We start from the raw sequence: 16,470 nt of genomic DNA on the forward strand, positions 1-16,470 counted from the left end.
TCATGTTCTTTATTAACATTGAAGTTTTTCATAGCTGAGATGTTTACTGCTTGCAATTTGTCCATGTAATGACATTCTTAGCCTTTTAATATTGCAATAAAACATTTTCTATGATGAAGGTAGCTAAATTGGATTTTGGTTGCAAGCAATCCATTTTTTGCTGCTAAGCATGTCCTGGTTTCCTGAGGTCACTTTTCAGTTGAGGTCTGTTCTCTGTGTTTTGCTCTGAACAGTAGTTATTGAGTGTTATGTTTCCCTTTGCGCAGGGGTGCTAGTGTGTTGGTTGTCGTCCTGAACGTGTTTAAGTACACTTGTGCTAGTTCCTCTGTGTTCATCTACATGCTTTTGGTCAGTAAGGGCTAGACTGGGAACTAAAAGCTGTTCTGGAAAATGTTGCACTGAGCAAGCGCTAATAGCGAGGGAACAAGGATGCCTTCAAGTTATCCTCCACAAAGAAAATGAAAAATAATGGGGTTCACACGATTAATTTTGTTGTCCTGTTGTCAAACTAAATTTGCTGGATGTCTGTGGGACCGATTCACAAAAGTAATCTGAGACAAAATCCTAACTTTACGACTTTCGGTATTCACAAAGGGCATTTTGGAGTAGTAAAGTTAGGAATCCTAACTTTACTATTCCTAAATGCCCTTTGTGAATACCGAAAGTCGCAAAGTTAGGATTTTGTCTCGGATTACTTTTGTGATTCGGGCCCTATGTATTTTATAGCTAGTTCTGAAGAGAATGTCATGAAATATACAGCTATTTCAGAGTATGACACATTACCCAGGAGCATCATTTCAACGCAGTAGAAAATCATATATTCCTGTTCATACCTCAGAGAATAATTTTTGCCCTCTCCCTGACCTTTATGGTCAAGCAAGATCTTGCTGCCTTTGTAGTCCTTCTTTCTTGGGGTCAGGTTGCGTGAGGTGATCGGATTAATTGATCATCATCACTTCAGTCATGTCTTTATTGAAGTTTCTGATTCTTGTCATTTGTTTGGATGAGTATCTACTCTGGTTTGCAGCCTTTTAAGAGATTGGGGTCCGATTCACAAAGGTAATTTGATCCAAAAGTCTAACTTTATGACTTTTGGAATTCACAGAGATCATTTGCGAGTCGTATCTTTACATACGCAGTCAGGCCGGAATCTCGCCACCCGGGATGTACTTTCCGCACCCGGGCCATACTCTCAGGCTTGGGCCGTACTCTCAGGCTTGGGCCGTTCTCTCCGGCTTGGGTCGGATGAAGTGTAAGCAATGGGACAGAAAGCAATTTTACAAAAGGGAATATTAGGAACGTGTGATAAATGGTAGAGGAGGTCATGAAAACTAGTTTGGGCAGGGAAAAAGCTGTGGCCAGACACTACATTATATCCTAGAAAAGTTTGCTCCTTTGCAAAGGAGTAAAGCCCGAGCCGGAGAGTATGGCCCAGTATGGAGAGTACGGTCCAGTTGCGGAGTTTCCAGGTGGACTTCAGACGTAAAGATACAACTCGTAAATGATCTCTGTGAATACCAAAAGTCGTAAAGTTACACTTCTGTCTCAAATTACCTTTGTGAATCGGTCCCTCTATTTGTTAATATTTTGTCTTACTCCCAATCTGCATCCTCAAATGCTGGATTTATTCATGATTTACAATACCTTTCTCTTTGTGCCTTTCTGCTCTTTAAATCTTAAATTTAGTTTGGAAATTGTTTGTGACACTGCAGCTGAGGGTGATCTGTATATTTATTCTGTTATATAATTAGTCCTGTCTGTTTGATGAAGCTTACAAGCTTGTATTTGAATGTGTTGGGGTGTAATTCTCTTTGGTTTGATTGCAATATTGTAGATAATGGTTACTTCACTGCCAATATAATTTGATCATAGAATGTTAAAGACTGCTCTAGTTTTGCAGTAGGAGACTGACACTGCCCAAGAAGTAGCAAAGTCATGGATGTGTCACAACGAGCTTGGCTTTCTTTGCATTCTGTATCAAGTTGCAGATGCCTATTAGCTGCTAGTAGGAAGCTGTTTTTTATGTAGTGTACCAAAATGAGTTACAATATGTAGAAAGTTCAGATGACCCTTATTGGATTACATGGTTTAAATTAATAATCCCAAGTACTCTATTTTGTGGTAGTGTGGGCAAGCAGTTTAGGCTTATCAGAGGGTAGTGTTAAGCATTTATTGTACACACAGAATTAATAAATGAGACACATGCAAGAAGAAACTCGAGACCAATTTAGAAAAAACAATGTATATTTTATAGAATTTTTAACCCCAAGAACTTCGTAAGCGGGTAAGTACTTTTCGAGTGATCAATTTTATAGTAAGGCAAAAATGTCACACAAATGTGCTTTTATTTAGTAATGCTTTCCTAAACATAAACACATATACTTAATGCATGTATTTGCAGTTGTATTTCTGGAGTTCCGTTTAGGACTTAAGGTGCAGGGAGGTCAAGGTCACAAGCTCCACCAGCAGTTCGGGTTTACCTGCCCTGAAGTGTCAGAGTGCAGAGGGGCTGAGTGGGTTGCACCGCTACACTGTTGCCAAAGTAGGGAGGGGGGGTCACCTAGAAACAGGTTGAAGAGATGGACCTGGGTACAAGTCCGAGAGATCCCAAATGGGAGGGGTCAGTTTGTGAGAGTCTTGGGAGCGGGGGGGGGGGGGGCACTGGCGGTGTTCGTGGACCCTTAACGGGGACCTCAGGTGCAGAGGGTTTTTTGTTGACTGCTCCCATGCGACGTGGGCACCCACAGCTCTTGGTCAGACCTGCAGAGGGGGACAAAACTGGACAGCAATGCCACTCTTGCGATGGCCTCTCTGGTGCAGGAGTCCAACGTTGGTAGGTCGTTTTTGCCAGTGATGGTGTCCCGGCTAGACACTAAACAAGCCTTGGCTGCTGCAAGGTGTCTGGTACCTCAGGTATTGGTGCAGGCGGCTCCTGGGGATCCTGGCGCCTGCAGAATTGGTGGAGAGTTGGATCTCTCAATCTGGAGCGTGGTGACTTCCTCCTGTGTGGCTGCTGCATTGGTGGACCCGGTGGTCAGCAGGACGGTGAACCAGACATTGTGGTTGGTGCCTGCAGGTTGCAAGGAAATGGCTCCTCTACTTCAAGGGAAAATCTGGCTGGTTGGAGAACTGGTGGCGGCCCTCTGAGGCTTCTGGAGGATGCACAGCTGCAGGACATGTTGGGCTGTAGCAATTGTTAAGACAGAAACAGCCAGGCAGGGATTGCACTGGTAGTCCACAGTTCTCACTTCTTCGGCTCATCTTTGTCCTTCTTTAGGTGATTCTGAATTCCTGGTGTCAGGGGGGCTCCTAAGTACTGAATTTAGGGGCGTTAAGGTGAGTGAAGGATTGTAGCCAATGGGCTACTTACCCTTAGGGTCCCTACATCCCCTATATGATCCCTTCCTGTGGTGAGTGGGCATAACCCTATTCAAAAGTTCCCAAACCACAAAAATCAAGTTGATGGAATCCTCCTTCCATGTAGCACATCTGGTAGCCTACCTTATTAGAGTGACTGGCCTGATGGTGCAACATGCCAACTGCATAGCTAATTTCCCGCCTCTACTTGTGCCAAATGACCGTAAGTGCAGGGCGTGGCATCTTCCATGTCTAGGGGAATCTGGCTTTGCATATCAAAGCCCCTTTGAAGCAACTGGCCTTGATATGCTAAATCATTAGCCGTCCTGCTGGAGGAGGTGTAAACACCTCTTGCTAGAGCAGGCATTGTTTTTGACCTCAGAGAGCACTGGCTCTCACTTGCTCGGGGGGGGGGGGGTCAGAAACTTGTCTGTGGTGGCAGGCTGGTAGATACAAGTCCACCAGCACCCTGAGAGGCTGGTAAGTTTTCAGGGGGCACCTCTAATGTGCCCTCTGGGTGCATATCTTAATAAATCAACTACTGGCATTATTACAGATTTTGTAAGACAAGGTGTTTGATACCAAACGCCACAGGTTTCAGTAAAGCCATCATGTGACTGTGGAACTCATAATGACCATTGCCAAGTCCACAAACCTAAGACGGCTTCCCTGTTAACTTGTACTATCTATCAATTGAATTAGGCAGTACAGGGGCATATCTACTTATGCAGCTATGTCATCACATGTAGTTTAATTCACCCTGCCTTAGGTCTGTAAGGCCTGCTGTAGGGGTGACTTGCATTTATTGCATGCAGTGTCTGAGTATGCCACACAAGGTGTGTGCCATGCCGAGTTTCACATTTGTTTGCACCATTTCACGCAGCCTGCAATGGCAGTCTGCATGAGTTTGGTGGCGGATCCTTTGGAGTGGCACAATACATGCTGCAGTCCTTAGGGACCCTTTTTACTTCTCATGCTCTAGGTTCCAGGGGTACCATTTACTAGGGACTTACAGAGGTGTTAATGGTCTGGCCAATTGGGAAACATTTGAACAGTTACCTAGTGTTAGGGAAAGATCACTGGCACTGGGGACCTGGTTAGCAGGAACCCAGTGCACTTCAGTCAAAATTGCATCGCATACCAGGCAAAACGTGGGGGTGACTGTTTCAAAAAGGGGCACTTTCATACACTGTTGCTGACCTCACATTCGTCAAAGCACTCCACATAAAGGGATTCTGATGGTTAATATTGGCTTTTGGTAGGTTAGTAGGTTCGACGACCTGATTTTATACTGATTAATGCTTGCATTCTATTGCAAGATGGACCATTTACATTACAGGATTTTGCTGATGCCACGTTTACTGAACTTACTTTATTTTGTTTTCTTTCTGTGTGGTTTTGTCTTGTATTTTAACCAGCCTGATTTTTGCTGTTGTGTGATAAATGTGGTTACCCTTCGTGCAGGGGCGTAACACAGGCCCCCACATCCCCCGTGTTGCGGGGGGGCCCCCAGCTGCAGGGGGCTTCCTAAGCACAGTACTCAGGTCTGAGCTCTCTGGGTAAAATCTGGAGCGGGGGCCCCTCCATGTACATTGTAGGGGGGCCCCTTAAACTTTCCTTACGTGTATTTCTGTATTTTGGTGTATTTCTTTTTGTGATTGTTGTGTTCTAATGTTGTGTACTTCACATTTTTGTTACAAACTTTTTAAGATTATATAATTTGTTCCCATATTCTAAGATCCTGTTTTTGAATATATTGATTGATACATTGTATGCAATTTACTATTTCTTAAGGTCTGTACATTTTTTCCTCTTGGAAACATGTCATTTGCAGTACTGTGAGAAATGGATATATATATCTTCAGGCTGGGCTGTGCACTGTGTAAAACAAGAAATGTATTTTAACTTTATTTATCTTGGTGCTAACGTAAATACATTGTGATATGTTTGCTGTAGTTGACAGCCTATATCGAAATTCACTGTGATTGCACCCTATACATTAAAGGCCTTATACACAAAGGTAAACTTACACATATGCGTAAGTTTACTCTTTTTCGGTATTCACAAAACGGCAATTAATTAACACTTTATGACTGTGTAGTCTCCGAAGTCAGGGTAGAGAACTAAGTACATAAAAAGATAGTCCATGTACAGAGTGCACCCATCCCCATAATGTAGGTGACGTTTTGTGGAGCTTTGTTTAAATTGTGTGATGGTCCAGGGTCTTTGCTGAACAATGGCCTTGTGCAAGCAGGATGTAATTTGAGTAATTCAAACTTCATAAAGCAGGTCTGCAAAAACTTAACTGAGGATCAGGGCAGTGTCAATACTTTTCCAGTGAGATAGGTGCCCATCACCAGATAACTAAAGACACAAACAAAAAACGGTGTTAACAAAATTGTGCAGTGCTTTAATTGTGTAATAGATGGGAACAATGACTATTCATGTTATTGAGATTGCTAGGTTAACTTTCTATCTTTGTGTTTCTGTTACTGATTTTAGAAGGAGGAGTGATGCGTCTTTTTTTCCCCTTCCAGGCTCTTGCGAAAGATATTAAAGAGATGTCTGAAGAAATTGACAAGAACAAGATTCTCTATTTCCAAACTCTTCCTGAAAATGTTGACAACCAAGAGGTCATAGAGGACACCATGTACTGTCTCATGGCGAGGTTGAATACTCTGGAGTCTTTGGTGAACCAGCGATGCCATCAAATGAAAGGGAGACTCCAACAACTGGTCACCTTCCAGGTGCGCTGGAGAACCGTGTTTAAAATTGTTGTCTTTCAAGTGTACGCTAACTGAGTGGATGTAGCATGCTGAGAGTCCATCTCCACTTTGATTCTGGTCCAGCAATGTTGCCCACCATATCCTTACTGCTTCTTAGTCTTACCCTGTTTCTCCTCACCCCTGACCAAGTCTGTTCAAGATATGGCCCCACCTTCTCTGAGTGCATCAATATGTGCCCTTGCCCCTCTCTGCTCAGTTGCAGTGTGGCCCTACCCCCTCCCTGCTAGTCCAAGTGTTTCCCATGTGTGGTGAGACCCCCTTGTAAAAACATTATTTCACCTAAGTGCTCTTCAATCAATGGATCAAAGCGATGGGCATATCAGGGAGGGGGATTGGGCTATACTCTAATGTTGAAATGAACGGTTAAAAGCTGGTACGCTGAATTGATGAATAGCCAGCTTTCAGCACTAAAACAACTTTTTTGCTGAAGACCCTGTGCTATAACAGCTCTTATAAGTGATACCAAGTTCTTTAACTTAAAAATGCCTGTCTACTAACTACCCTCTTAATGAGGCCATGGTAGAGAAGCAAAAAGCAGTTTTCTACATCAAACCCCAAGTATGACTTGAGACATAGTAGTCAGTCCGTACAAACAGTTAGTGCCTTATATGCCTCACAGAAAGTTCATAGTCACATAATCTAATCTTGGATGCATGATTATTCATTGCAGTAAACGTGTGTGCATAGAAACTAGGATGTTAAGTTTCTACAAAGGAGCTTTAAGTGGTAAAAAGCATGAGCCAATGACAAAACTCTAGTCCTGTTGTTCATTTGCTAGGTTTGTTGTACATAAAACCTTTACTGGTGCCCCCCCCAAAAAAGTGTAACCCTATTAGTGCTGCTTGTGCTACAGCAACCAGATCAAGCATAATGTAAAGTTTTTTTTTAGTGTGGCATAAATAGCGGAAACATAATGTAAAGAGAGAGGCCCCCTGGTAGAGAGGTAAGGTTCCTTAAGGCAGGGCTCGAATATGTCAATGTAAATACTTAAGGCAACATAGATATAGCATACATATTACAATCAATGTAATGAAAATAATAAACAAAAAGAAGAAATAACCAACATAACTATTTTACTTAGAAAAGTACAAAAAACAATTGATAATCATATGACACAAAATACAATGAAACACCTCAATCATACCGGTCCATTCATATCTACACTCATACAATCTCATACATTCTAAGCTCTATTAAAAATATTGATATTAATGACAAGACTAATCATAGTCACTGACATTCGTTTGTGATCTCCATAGACAAAGAATGTGGCACAATTTGACATTGTCGTTTGACATTTGAACTGTCAAATTAAAATTGTGCCACATTCTTTGTCTATGGAGATCACAAACGAATGTCAATGACTATGATTAGTCTTGTTATTAATATAAATGTTTTTAATAGGGCTTAGAATGTATGAGATTGTATGAGTGTAGATATGAATGGACCCGTATGATTGAGGTATTTCATTTTATTTTGTGTCATAAGATTATCAATAAATTAGTCTTTGTACTTTTCTAAGAAAAATAGTTATGTTGGTTCTTTCTTCTTTTTGTTTATTATTTACATTACATTGATTGTAATATGTATGCTATATATATGTTGCCTTAAGTATTTACATTTACATAAATAGAGGAAACAACATAAACCATTGCAGAAAATGTGTGAGACGTATTTGCTTACAATCATACTTGAGTAATTAAAAAAAAAAACATTCTCATCCTTTTATACTATAACACCATTCTTCCCATTTCATAAGCAGAAAAAATATGTGTTCATTGCATGTGTTGCTTGAGATGCACATTTCTGATAGAGACTTCTAACTGCAGATTCCTCATCTTTTGAATACTCCCTCAGCATCAGACTGGATCTGGAAAATCTTCAGTAGTACCTCAGTGTGTTGGCAAATGGCACTGTTGATTCCGTACGGAAATTGCTTCGTGCCACATGTGTCATGCGTAGGCCTAAATAGGTACCGTCCATGTGGCTGACATCAGTTCCTTTCTTTTTCCTACAACAGACATGGATCCGTAAGTACTCCTTGTATCTTCGATACTCTTTCTTATTCCAAGTTTTCTAAGAGCTGCAGTGATTGCTCTCTGAAGCACGTCAAGGAGATTCAAGATTAAGAATTTTGTGGCAAAGCACTGCAAGAACCCATGCCTAGATTGTTTGAGATCAAAAGGTAGGTCCTGATCAAACTCATGAGGTCGCACTCATGACCGGTATTCTTTGTGATGCAATTCCTCAGGGAAATAAAAAAATAAGCACAAGAAGTTCAAGTGGGACTCAGCCCCATCCCACCACTCTTGGTCTTTTGAGACCACTTGTGAGTCCTCCTTCGAACCAGTTGGTATCCTCCCAGGTCTCTGAACGAACTTCGGTACTGGTTCCCTTCCCGGTTCCACACCTGTGCTGAAACATAATCTTCCAACGTCGATGCTGGTGCAGCTGACTACGGACGATGATGGCTAACCCATAGTGCTGTCTAAAAGCACTGTCCCAACCTTGACTGAGGTCACACATTGCTTCATCTGAACCACAACCCTGCTATCATCCTTCTGATTCAGACACAGTGCCTCTACCTTTTGGTATAGCTCAGGTCCTTCATGACCTTTTCGCCACGGATTTTGACAGTGTGGGTTATGATGTTATGTTGAGGACAAGATTGCCCAGCCCTACTTGGAGGATAACTGGTTCAAAGATCTCCACGATGCCAGCGGACTGGCAACATTCCCAGACGGTCTAGTTTCTCCTTCAGTACCAGCCACTAAAGACAGCACATCCTTCACTTTGATTATGCAAAGGGCATCAGAGATTCTTGATTTCCCCCTTCCCGCTCAAAAGGTTAAAACTAATGCCCTGACAGAGGTGTTTCAACCTGGCCCAATGACTTTTGAGCCTCTGTTATATTTAGTGAGGCCCTCACATATACACCCATGGGCACTTGGACCAAGCCTTGTTTAGGTAGACCTCTGAATCTCCATATTGCCAGGCATAATTGTCCTGCTCCAGGCGACCCCACTTTCCTCACCCAGCACCTCACTCCTGAAAGACTTGGGGTGCAGGTTTCGGCTAGAAGAGTGAGCCCAAACTATTTACATTCTAGTTCCCCCGACATGGAATCGAAGAGAATAGAAACCTTTGGAAATAGGGATGTCTCCTTCACAAGTCTGCCCCTTTTTTCTGTAAATACTAGCTGCCTCTTAGGCTGTTATTCTCATGCATTGTTTTACAGCTGGTTCCGGAGGAGGCTTTGATCATCCTCTCCCAGGTCATGCAAAATGGCTGAGATGCGTCCAAGTACACCACCTGAAGCGGATTGTACATGACTCACTCCCTTGGTAGGGCTATTGGAACTAGTATGGCCGTCAGCATATACACTTGGATACAGCCCACTGGCTTTTCGGGGGATGTTCAGGCCATACTTGTGGATAGAATGTGATAGCTCCTGATTGTTTGACGGTTCAGCTGTGGAGTGCTTCAAGGATAGCATGTCAACGGTGTGCTCTTCTGACCTTTCTGCCGCTCCCTGCCAAACGCACTAGAAGTTCCGACACTTCTGAGCTTTGGTAGGGGCTTTGAACACCTCCAGCATCCCCCACAGGTGCATCAATCATTACAACCTTTTCACCTTTTCACGGCCTGCGCCGCAGTGCCCCTTGAAGAGGGCAACAGGGATGGTGGACAGCCCAGTCTTCCACAGCCCCAGTTGCTCCTAAACCTTTTTAGCATTGCTTTTGCAGCACACAGCTACCCTGTTGGTGGCCAGATGTAACACTTTCTTTCAGGTAGAGACTTCTAGCCACAGATTCCTCACCTTTTAAATATTCCCCAGTCATCAGACTGGATCTGGAAACTTTTCCATAGCATCTCTGCATGTCAGCAGATGGCGTCATTTCCTTTCTTTCCGCACACCAGATGCTGATCCAGAGCTTCTTCTCGTCTCTTAGTGATATTTATCTTGATTTTTCCTTCTCTTACAAAAACATTTTTGCAATGTGTCTAGGATGTCACCCCATAAGATGACAAGTTTCAAACCCTGCAAGGACAGTCGCTGGCAGCTGTCTATGACAGATCCCCACCAGCTATGCCTGTTGTGTCTGGGATCTGGCATAACTGCAAGATTTGTAGAGATTTCATGTTGATGAACCCGAAGGCCATCATGAAACAGGAGGCAAAACTTTATTTTACCAAGCACAAGAAGACACAGCATCGGAACATCTCAAAGTCCAAAGCTCGATCCTGGTCCCGCTCCCGTTCTCAGATTTGATGGAACTACTCTAGAGGCTGATCTTTGCCCTGCTCAAAATCCTCTGGTAATTGTTGTAAGGAGGCTCTTTATATAGTATACCAAAAAGAGGTATACTGTGCAAAAAAATCCAGGTATCCTCTATACGTGGACAAGGGCTTGCTCTAGCAATCCCAAGGTGCTCTCTAAGGGGGTTGTATTTTCGAGCATCAAGAGAGGAGTGTTAGACACCTGTAATACACACACAGTGAATAAATGATGCACATTGCTCAAAAAGGAGTTTCACACCAATTTATAAAAAAGAACTCTTATCTTTATATAACTTTTGGCACCAAGATCATCAAAAGCAGGCAAGTGCATTTCGAGTTCTGAATTTTTATAGATTTGAAAAGTCAACACTTAGTGCTATTTCTGAAGCGGTTATGTTATCCTACAGAGGAAAGACATACACTGCATACAGGTAGTTCACAGCAACTTATGGGACCAATCTCCTGAACTTAAGGTAAGTATGTGGCAAGGTCCAAAGCAACAACAACAGGGCAAGTCAGGCGGCACTGGGGCGGCTGGGTGCAGAGGTGCTTGTTAGAGTTGGGTGCCCTATGTTATCCAATAGGGATCGGTCTGGTTGAAAAGAGGCTGCAGGCTTTATCTGGCAAACCAGTCAGTCTCAACCAACAGGAGGACTAAGGTCTTTTGATGCTCAGGGATGAGGGGACGGGTGCAGAGGTGCTTTGAGGCATCAGGTTTTCATAACCGGAGACACTCACGGTCAGTGGGGTCTGCACAAACAGGCTGAAGGCACTATTGGCCTAGTCAACTTGAGCTTGGGGTGATAGGTGCAGTGGTGCTGGTCAGGGTCAGGTTTACATGGTCCTGGAGTCCTCAGACATTCTTTCATTAGTGCTTACAATATTCATGGGAACAGCTCTGCTGCTCCACAGGAGTTCCTGGGTCGTTGTATAATTGCTGACTGTCCTCCCAGGATCTTGGAGGCACAGCAACTTGCAGGGCGAGTAAACTTTCATGCAGTTGTCGTGAATATACAAACTGGCCGGCAGAGTTGGCTCCAAGTCAGTTGCTTCTTCCTCAGTTCTTGCTTTTCGTGGCTCTTCTGTCCTTCTACTTATGGGTCGGCAGTATCTGACTTCCTGGTTCCAGGGGCTCTCCAAATGCTACATTTGGGGCATATGGAGAGTGTAGGGCTGTGGCCAAACCTTTGGTGTCACTACAACCCCTATATGACCATTCCTGTGGGAAGTGCGCATAACCCTGTCCCAGAGTTCCTAGGTTTGCCTTCACATAGATGGCAGACTTCTGACTTCCGAATTCACTTAAGGTAGCCCACCTTAGAGGTGGAAATAGCCTGAAGGTGAACACGCCACTCTGATTATAAATGTTTCCCCCGGCCCAAGTGATAAATGGACCCTGGACATGGAGGGGTTGTCATCCCAAGCCCATGTGAGACACGGATATATTGACGCTGACCTTGCCTCCCCAAGAGGCCGTCCGATTCTACTCTATGAATTCAACCAATGCCGTGCACAAATCCGACCGAGGTGCTGGTCGTTGCACTCAAAATTCCAAATCGCGGACAACATTCATGGCATTCCCTCTCTGGCACTGACTCTAGCAACGACTATGACCAAGGTGATGAGTTCGCTCAGCCCTTAACCGAGGACATTTGGTATTAGGACTTGCACAAGGCTAGTAGGCTAAATACCACTAGAGACAGTTCAATATTCTCCTTCTATCCCAGTCACAGAAGATCTGGCACCTATGCTGTGGTTATGCGTATTTTGCGATCGGTTGAACTCTGCCCTTGAATGATTCAAGGAACGTTGAGCTACCACTTGCTCTCTGGGTCTCTCTGGCCAGCCTCTCCAGCCACATGAATTCCACTGTTCCTTTTGTGGCTTTGTCCAAGCCGAGGCATCCATTACCGCCAGCCTATCCAGACCCACCAGGGAGCCCAGCAGTTTCACTGTCCACGCAATGACTGACAGAAGACCGTCTTTCCATTTTGCGGCAGGAAGTGCAAACCCTTTCGACCAAAGGGGCTGCTGAGAGGGTGCCAGCAGCAAACGTAGGGTGTGGTTGTTATTCTCACTACTTGGTGGTGCCCAAGAAGAACATAGGCCTACTGCCTATGTTAGATCAGCACCCTCTCAACTCCTTCCTCTGGAATTCAAAGTTCTCACTCTGTCCCAGGTTTTGTCTGCTCTCGGCCATTGACACTGGATAGTGGATTGGACCCGCAGGACACTGTCCTGCCGGCAGATTGGCGCTACTTGTAGTTCGTGGTGGCAGAGGAGCATTTTCAGTTCTCTTGGCTCCCTTTGGTCTCACCAGCAGCCCTCAAGTGCTCACGAAAGTGATAGCAGTGGTGGTAGCACTCCTTTGAAGGTCAGGTGTGCCACTCTTCCCCTAACTCGACAACTGGGTGTTGAAGGTTGCCATGCCCCAGGCAGTCATCACCACTTCCAGACTGAGGTGAAGCTCCTATCATCTTTGGGATACACTATAAATGTGCAGTATAAATGGTTCGATTTCATGCCTTTCCCATGGGAAAGAGAGTCCAGGACATGCAGGCTATGTTCTCGATCTTTCAACCTTGGTCCTGAATTTCAATGAGGTTGACTCTAAAGCTGCTAGAACGGATGGCCTCCTGTATCCTGCTGGTCGAGCATGCCAAGTGGCATATGCAGACTCTAAAGTGGGATCTGGAGTATCAGATGGCCCAAAATCAATGGTACCTCTGAAACTATATTCAGATTTCGGAGGAGGCTGTAAAAGATCTGCAGTTCTTGTTACTGGACTCCTATTGGATCAGCAGTAGTTCCTTCTCACTTTCTCACCCAGAGCTGACAGTGGTGACTGATGCACTATTTGGAAGAGACTGAGATCGGAGGCCTGGTCTCCGGGGTAGTCTGGCGCCATATCAGCCTTCTTGAGCTGAATACATTCCTTGGGTCCATCCAGTTGAGGGTTGTAAGAAAATACACTCTTTTTGCATAGATCTCCCCACTTGTTGCCAAAGTACTGATTTACTTTGACTGAGTGTGCCCTGGGTTCCTGCCAAACAGGTACCCAGGACCATTGTTCTTTCCCTGAACTGTATTGAGACAACACCCAATTGTCACTCTTTGACCACAGGTCAGTCTCTCCTAAATGATATCTTAGGTACCAAGGGCACTGTGGCCAGGGAAGGGCTCTAATGGCTGCAGCACGTATTGTGCCACCCTTAGAGGCCCTGTACATTTACACACCACACTGCCTTTGCAGGCTGCATGTTTTGGTGCAGAACCAAGTGAAGATTCGACATGGCACACATCTCTGTGTGCCTTGCCTACAACCCACTGTCCTGGCATAGATCAGCCAACCCTCTAGCTGCGTGCACTATACCAGTGGTGAGGGTACAGGTGCATCAGCCCTGTACCAGTACAGTGTATAAGCCAATTCTTAAACATTGTAAATGCAGTGATGCCATTAAGAGTATATGGTGCTGGGAATTTGTCATTACGAACTTCACAGCACCGTAATGGTGTGAGAAGTGGACCTGGCATATGCTGTCCACTATTCTAGTGGGCACCTTGCACCAGTCCAAACAACCCTTATTGATGGTAGGTTTAAAGACTACCTATATAGAAAGCTATCCCAGTGGTAGCTGCGGAGAGCAGCCTTCAGGCTAAGCCTTGAAGGAATGTGAAGCAGCTTGTTTTACCAGTCTATAATCTCATGAATGACCAAATGAAAGGAGAACCACACCAGGTGCATATATAAAATATAGGCATTTATTCTAAACACATCTCTCTAGTCTCGTTATGAGTATAGAGGCAAAAGTACAAACAGTAAACTTATTTAGCACACAGTAAATTAGCACAATATACGTTAAGCCCTAGGGGCGTACCAAACCATATATTAAGTAAGTGGTATAAGAACCATGACTGACATAGATACAAGGCCTAGAACCTTCAGAACCGCTGGGGCCACCAGGAACCACCCAAGGTAGTGACACAGGGGACCCACGGGGGACGCATGCAGTGTCTACACACAGCAGCGAATAACCATTAACTTCTATGGGGAAGTAGCGGCTGGAAAATTACAGATTAAGGACACTTGGAAGAGGACTTGGAGCAAATCGCTTTAGAACTAGGCAGGTCTAGAGTCAATATCCGCAGGAGCACTGGAGTACTCGAGTTACCTCATCCAGGGAAGCCAGGTGCATAGGTGTCTTTTGATGTCGGGTGTTGTCGTCTTTTTCAATGGCGAGCGGCTGCAAAGTGCTGCTGGCGACCAAGTCGAAAGTGTCTGGGTGGATCCAAGGGTGGATCAAAGATCTGAAGGACCTTAAAGCAGAGGGGACAGAGTCTGGTCACTAGCTAGTGACCAGGAAGGCGATGAGCGGATGCCCACCGATGTCGGGTGCTTTTAGATGAAGAACGTGAAGCTTGACTCTTCAGCCACGAGGACCAGGAGGTGATGATGATGACCAGGAGCTGGATTCGAGCTGTCCCACAAAGGATGTCGAGTGCTGCGGTGTTGGTATCTGGATTGGACCCAACAAGCCTTGGCAACAGCAACCCATACAGGAATGAAAGATTGGCTTTGGTGCAGACCAGCAAGGTCTGAGGGACTCACCCTTTGGAGGGAGTAAGGGCACGTCTGGAGCAACCAGGAAAGCCCAATAAACAGAAGAGTTACCTTTGTGGGGACTCACCAGTCGACGGACCAGGGATTGCAAAGTAGTCTTGAGCGGAAATGCTAGAAGCGTGCCCACAGAACACTCGTGGAGTGTAGGCCCACAAACTTCGGTGCAAATGGTGCTCAGGGCTTGGACTATAAGTAGCCCAATGCACAACTTCGGGAAAGCTCGGGAAGTCAATGCACTTGCAAATGTGCACGGTGTCCAGGAGTTCCGGTTCCATGTCACTCGTGAGGGTTGCGGGTCTCAGATTTGCAGGGGTCTCGTGTCGGCCTCTGAGAAGTCTGGAAGTCCGTGACCTGAGTCACAAATCCATCGGAATCCGCTGGGAGCCTTGGAAATGCAGACCGGCAAGATGCTTCATTGGTGCCTGTTTAAACAGGGGAGTCACTTCTTGACTCCAAGGGAGATTCTTCCGTCTTCTAGTCGAAATAGAATGTCGAAGTTCCAGGATATACGTTGCAGCGTTTCGTCCAGGTGTAATTTGAAGTCCTAAGGACTGTGTTCCTATACTTATACTAAGTTAGGGGATTGGACATACTCTGTGGACCCACCTATGGGAGGAGCTAGGGAGGGGGTGGTTACAACCATTTCCCTTTGTCCAGTTTCATGCCAGAGCAGGAGCTGTGCTCCTGCAACCGGTTTGAACTAGGATATGCACAGGGACACCAAGTGTGCCCCCAGCACTGTCTGAAAAGCATTCACTGAATGCACCCACCCAGCCCCAATACACTAAAGCCCATCTGGGGAGGTGGTTACACCTCCCTGTGACAGGAAACCTATTGTCCAGGCCTCCCCTGCCGGAGTTTCGTCCAGCAGCAGGAGGTCAGACTCGTCTGTGGCTGCAGCGTGTGTGCATGTCTTCTCCCTCTAGAAGGGTGGAATTCTACCCCCGCCGCCATGACTGGCGGGGGGGGGGGTAGGATTCCAAAGTGTTTAATACCAAACACAACATGTTTCCATGCAGCCATTCTTCCAAAGTTAGCATTAACCGCGAGGTTTTAAAGCACTTAAGAATATATGGTCTGGCTGCATCACAGAACAGCATCAGAGAATAGATACCGAAAGCTGCAGAGGGGTCCTACTCATGCATGGGCACCTTCTCACACAAAACCAAGCACTCTGCCTTCAGGATTGATCAGGCCTGCCATAGGAGTGACTGATAGGTTTATATGTGTCAGTGATTAAAGGTAGATATAGGTAACCTATATCTTAGTAGGGGTGCATGCACTACCTTACACAGGCTACAGTAGCAGACCTGTGGTGCCATTTTGGAAGGCTTCCCAGGGGTGGCGTAATACATGCTTCAGCCCCTGGTAGGCCTCTGGGGTAACTATGCCCTTAGTACCTAAGGTACTATATACTAGGGACTC

General features: G+C 45.1%; 1 protein-coding gene across 1 annotated transcript in view; it reads left to right on the forward strand.

Moving 5' to 3' along the window:
* SYNE1 (spectrin repeat containing nuclear envelope protein 1) overlaps positions 1-16,470 on the forward strand; it is a 2,319,318-nt gene that overhangs the window by 1,687,466 nt on the left and 615,382 nt on the right. Inside the window, exon 105 of the mRNA XM_086926873.1 lies at positions 5,895-6,104. Coding sequence (XP_086782999.1) covers positions 5,895-6,104 — 210 coding nt within the window. The remainder of the gene's footprint in view (positions 1-5,894; positions 6,105-16,470) is intronic.

This window comes from Lissotriton vulgaris, chromosome 6, assembly GCF_964263255.1.
Source record: "Lissotriton vulgaris chromosome 6, aLisVul1.2, whole genome shotgun sequence".
Classification (NCBI taxonomy): domain Eukaryota; kingdom Metazoa; phylum Chordata; class Amphibia; order Caudata; family Salamandridae; genus Lissotriton; species Lissotriton vulgaris.